This window comes from Mus caroli, chromosome 19, assembly GCF_900094665.2.
Source record: "Mus caroli chromosome 19, CAROLI_EIJ_v1.1, whole genome shotgun sequence".
NCBI classification, from domain to species: Eukaryota; Metazoa; Chordata; class Mammalia; order Rodentia; family Muridae; genus Mus; species Mus caroli.
Window position 1 is genome coordinate 11,153,425 of NC_034588.1, and position 6,192 is coordinate 11,159,616.

At 33.0% G+C, this 6,192-nt stretch overlaps 1 protein-coding gene across 1 annotated transcript; it reads left to right on the forward strand.

Moving 5' to 3' along the window:
* The first annotated feature begins 4,381 nt into the window (after window positions 1-4,381).
* LOC110286123 (olfactory receptor 10W1-like) lies at window positions 4,382-5,332 on the forward strand. The gene has a single exon (XM_021152616.1). The coding sequence runs from the start codon at window positions 4,382-4,384 to the stop codon at window positions 5,330-5,332; it is 951 nt and encodes a 316-aa protein (XP_021008275.1).
* Window positions 5,333-6,192: the final 860 nt, after the last annotated feature.

Below are 6,192 nucleotides of genomic sequence, written 5' to 3' on the forward strand. Positions count from 1 at the left end.
TTATCTCATTTACTTTAAATTTTAGGTTTAAGAAATGCATATTCATATGTAGCAAACAAATCCCTAGATCAAGGAAAAAGACATGTTTGTAAGGAAAGAGGATATCCTTTCACCTCAGAGATATATAGACAACTAAAAAAAGTTGAGAGTTAGGTAAATAGTATTCGCTTGGGAAGAGACCACCACTCAGTTATCCAGTATCAAATGATCAGTACTAAAAGATAAATAGAAGTAACATAATTGAGAGGATCATGAATTTGAAAGAGAGCAAGAAATAATGAATATATGGGAGTTTGGAAACAAGAAAATAAAGGGGAAATGATAATAATATTACAATATAAAACATAAAATTAATTTTTGTACGATATGTATATCCCACCATGTGTTGAGAAAACAACCAAAGCTTTCCTTGAGTAGATATGACATTGAATATTATCTTAACTATTTGGTAAATTGTGAGATGCAGTTGACATTTCTAGTCCCCACAAATTCAATTGCTCTATCATCAGATGTTTAATGTTTTTTCTTGTTTGTTCATGTGTTTGTTTGTTTGTTTGTTTGTTTGTTTGTTTTGAGACAGGGTTTCTCTGTGTAGCACTGGCTGTTCTGGAACTCCCTCTGTAGACCAGGTTGACCTCGAACTCAGAAATCTGCCTGCTTCTGCCTCCCAAGTGCTGGGATGAAAGACGTGCGGCACCACTACCCTGCCAGTGTTTCTTTTCCAAACATAAGGAAGGTATCATGCTCATTATAGACCCACTTTTTACTTTGAGATGTGATTTATTCAGTGATGCAACTTTTTTTTTCAAAAATACACCTTTTTTTTTTAGATTCATACTAAGCTTTCATATCACTTTGGTCTGTTATTCTCTTGATGTTATTTTTATTATTTCAGGATTTTTTGAGTAATTCCTATTTCACTATTTCCTGTTGGAATATTTTCTTTTTGATAATACATCATTTTTGGAGCAAATTTTCACACAATTAATGAAAATAGTCCCTTTTGCGATGCTTAATGATATTCAATTTTACAGTATACTATAAACTCTTGTACATGGTTCTGTGTCTATTTAAATAAATTAATCGATGTATTCTCCAGAATTCTTTGGTAACAAGGGATTGGCAATCACAGAGCTACCTCGGGACCTATGATGCAAGGCTTTGAATGACAAAGCCATTTGCTTCTTCTGTGGCTTTTTCAGAGAATGTTATACCAAAGCTCAATCCCACAGGAACAGTCTCCACAAGATCACTGCCTTTGCAAGCCAGTTCCCAAGAGTAATAAGTTAACATATCTAGGTTATTTCTTTTGCAGGTATACAGGAGGAGACAGACCTGTTATATTTTCTTTCTCTTCACATTGAAGGTAAAATAAATCTTTTTTCTATTCCTTGATTTTCAAATTACTGATAACCATTAGAAAAGTGATGGCCTTATAAATTGACTCTAGCATGTCAAATATCCTTTAGCCCTGGAGTCAGTGATCCTCTGAATTCACTTGAAAGTCCAGTTACTTTGACTAAAATATTAGTAATAAATCTTCAATAAATGCTAATATATGATATACTTAAGTTTGGTAAGCTTACAGTTTAATAGAAGCATTGTTCTCATATGGGGTTCAACAAATCTTCTTTTGGGAAGTGCATATTGAATATTAATATCATACCTAAAGCAGGTACAAAACATGAACAAAGAAAATGTACATTATTCACATTCACAGGTTTCATATATCGATTTAAGTGTTTTCAGTCCCATATTTTACTTAGCATAAAACTGTTAAGATTAGTTTCAAGTCTTTAAACACAAGAAAGGGGAATTAGTTTCAAGTCTTTAAACACAAGGAAGGGGGAATATATATGAGGCAACATTCCTAACAGACTCTGCTACTATTACTAGGAGAGTAAGCGTTAACTGATTAGAAAAGTAAGAGTCTACCTGATTAGAAAGGTAAGAGTCTTCAATATATAAAATCCATATCCTCCCTTTTTATATAATGCTAATTAGATACTAGCAGTGCTGTTTTAACTTAGAATATCTGGGTCTTGAGAATGTGCAGAGATAACCATTCCCATGTCCTTCTTGTTTAGTGATTCTGTGTGTTTTTTTTTTTTTAAGATGTAAGTTGGAGAGGAATAAGCATAAATTGTTACACAAATTCAAACCACAGTGATAAAAGTACTAAAAATCAATGAGAAAAAATACTTGGGACTAAAAGGATAGTTAATTAATCTCTGAATTGCTTTTGTAGAGAAAATATGCCACCATTTGGAAGAGAGAGTAGATAGAAGTCACACCACTGACAGTTTCAGTTAATCACAAAATGAAATTTCAGATAATTCTACCTTCTAATAATGAAGCAAGAATTGGAAATTTCATAGATTCTTATGTACATTGAAGATGTCCTGATTTTCCAGTATCTTCCTTAAAAATTGAAATATCTGATAAAAACAATATTAGATATATTCAGAAGTACTGGACTTCAATAGAATTGTCAAATTTTATTATTCTTGCATAGACTTCAAAGCCCTGCAAACTAAGAAAGGTAGTACACTAGCTCTTAGATTTATGTTTATTCTAGACACTAAAACACTCTGTTCTTAAGTAATAAACTAGTTTTCTACAGCACAGCTCAAATATAGTATGTAAGTTATTTTTATAAGGCTCCTTAAAAAAGTTTTTCACTATGAAAAAAATCTTAAAATGCAAAATAAAAATTACGTTATAAAGAATGTTTGTCTGTTCAATATGTAGTCATTGTATTTAATAAAATAAAAGTAATGGAAATGATTATCCTTGAAACTACAGATTATTATATGGTCTTGTTTTATTGAGTTTTTCTTAATATGTATTCTGATATATATTTTATATTTCCATGCCATCTTATTTCATAATAATACTTTGAAGAAGGTATAATCATCATTCCCATTTTCATGAAATAAATGAAATTCAGAGAATTTCCATATTCCCTACAATCATAGAACAGTTGGTAGAATTATCATACTCAAATAGTATCCTCCTCTGGTACTGTACTGAAACAAGCAAAGTGCTAAATATTGTGAGAAACTCTTTTAAATTATTTTTAATTCAGAAGAAGAGAAAGTGAAAGAAGCAGAGTCCATTTATTAGCTCTAAGAATAACAGAGATCCAACTTACCCAAGATGCATGCAAAATTTACATGGATTTATATAAATACTATTTCTAGTAAGGAGTAGTTGAAAAGACATTTCTTACTAAAAGTTTACATTAACTAATGACCAGTTTAAAATTTGGTGATTTAAATTAAGACTACAGGACACAAATTTTGCTGTTCCTAAATACAGGTTGGCATAAAAGAATAAAAAATAATAATAACAACATAAAAAATTAATAAAGAATATAAAAAAGAAGTAGAATGTTCATTTTTTATGTGTTGAACCTGTTTACCAAAACTTCAGGGTGATGTTAAATTATTTTGTTCAGCTTTGCTTTTTGAGGAAAGTGCATTTCCCCTTTAGAGTTCATATTTCTCTGGGAAAATGAAGGGAGATATAGAAAAAGGCCCTAGATTGGTCTTCTATGTTCATATACAAACTCACACACTTTGCTCTTGGGTTTCTAGTAGTTTTCTTCATGTTTTAATGTGTAAGTATAAGGCATAGGCAAAATACAAATGCAAAATAGACATTTGTATTATATATAATATATGTTATTTATATTATATGTGTATGTGATATATATATGAAAGACATATATGTCATATGTATATATATATGCATATATATATATGACATATATATGACATTTATAAACTATAAGTATATGAATGGACAAATGGATAGAAATCTTCCCTACCATTCTTGGATGATTTTTGACTGAAAATTCTGTAATGTGTACAAATAAGTTTACTGAAAGAATTTCATTGTTACTGCATGCCTGCTGAAAACACCTTACTGTATCCACCCATTTCCATTGATACTTTTGATTAATCGTTTTTACTACCAAAGTGCAGATAGAAATTAGCATACATATTTACATGTGAACAAATTTCATAAAAATAAAAAACCTTCACAGGACCAAGGGCCTCACTTCCCATTGATGGCCAAATGTCCGGCCAGGAAGCAGAAGTGGGTGGGTTGGTGAGCAAGGCGGGGAGGAGGGAATAAGGGATTTTCAGAGGGGAAGCTAGAAAAGAGGTTAACATTTGAAATGTAAATAAAGAAAATATCTAATAAAAATAAAAATTAAAAAATGTTAAAAATTTTTAAAAACCTAAAAGCTTCAGTCTTGTTTCTTTTGCATATCCATATTTGGTTAATGAAATATTACCATTGGTTATACAATCAATATATCAGCAATATAACATGATTTTTTTTTAATATAAGGAGAATATTTGTGGTTTCAATGACCTGGGAAAACCACTCAGTATTGATGGAGTTTGTGTTCCTTGCCTATCCCAATCGCCTAGAACTTCGTATGCTCTGCTTCCTTGGAATAAGCCTGGCTTATGCATTGATCATCTCCGGGAATATCCTCATTATGGTCTCCATCCAGACAGAAACACGTCTACATACACCCATGTACTATTTCCTGGGCAGCCTATCAGGAATAGAACTATGTTACACTGCAGTGGTGGTGCCACATATCCTGGCAAACACCCTGAAGTCAGAGAAAAACATTACTCTGCTGAGCTGTGCCACTCAGATGGTCTTCTTTATTGGACTTGGTAGTGCTGACTGCTTCCTCCTGGCTTCCATGGCCTATGACAGATATGTTGCCATCTGTCATCCTTTACAGTACCCTCTTATCATGACTGTAACACTTTGTGTTCGCTTGGTTCTGGCTTCGGTGGTCATTGGCTTGGTCTTGTCCTTACAGCTTGTGGTCTTCATCTTCTGTCTACCATTCTGTCAGGACAGAGGAATAGAACATTTCTTTTGTGATGTGCCACCAGTGATGCGTCTCGTATGTGCCACAAGTCATGTCCATGAGCTCTCTGTGCTAGTGGCCGCTGCATTAGCCATTGCTGTGCCTTTCTTTTTCATTGCCACTACATATGCCTTGATCGTGGCTGCTGTGCTCAAACTCCACTCAGCAGCTGGTCGTCACAGGGCCTTCAACACCTGTTCTTCCCACCTCACTGTAGTATTGTTGCAGTATGGCTGCTGTGCCTTCATGTACCTGCGCCCGAACTCTAGCTACCACCCCAAGAAAGATCAGTTCATCTCTCTGGTGTACACACTGGGAACCCCATTCCTCAACCCTCTCATCTACACTCTGAGGAACAATGAAATGAAAGGGGCCATAGAGAAGGTTCTTACCAGAAATTATTTCTCCCAGAAAATTATACAATAGGAAAACTCTCACATAGTAAGGCTTAGTCCTAGACAAAGCAAACTACTGTGCTACTAAAAATGTATTGTCTCTGCTGATACTGAAATTATGTTTACAATAACAATAAACATTAAGTACCTAAATGTTTATATATATATGGTGACATTCTTTTCTCTGTTCTACTTTTAAACTGGCTGATTACACTTACAAAAAGACATACACAAATACATGTGCAGAAAATAATGTTAAGTGACAAGTATATGGCTTTATAAAACTAGGCATAAGAAAAAAAGAGTTTATGATTAGATTAATAATTAGATTAATAATTAATTAATTAATTAGAGTTTATGAGTTTTAGATTAAAATGATGAAATAACAAGATTGTGGCACTTGTGATCCAGGAGATGGAGAAGCACTTAAATATTATTAATTGCAGAGGCCATTATCACTACGACACCTACAAGTACGAAGAGGTACAATGTTATGGAAACCAAGGAGAATGGGACTTAGAATGGATTTTATTCACACAATGATATTTTTTTTTCACACAATGATATTTTTTGATTGAAATATAGAATGCTTTAACCAATAAGACTGCATGAGAAGAATCCTGGGATGAAAATACCATAACCTTCCTGGAATCTCTTGCTCAGTTCTGTACTGGGAAGCCAAATTAAATGCAAGGGTTCCTGGTATCTGTGTGATTCTAACTTCTAGAAAGTTGGTCTTTGAGAAATAAGCTGTTATGAGAGGGACATGAAGATTGGCAACAAACAGAATGGCTCAAGATCTGTATTATCATGTCACATGTAAAAATAAAATTATATTTTCTAATAAATTAATTTTAAATAAATTTTTCTGAAGAAATGTGATTCTGGTTT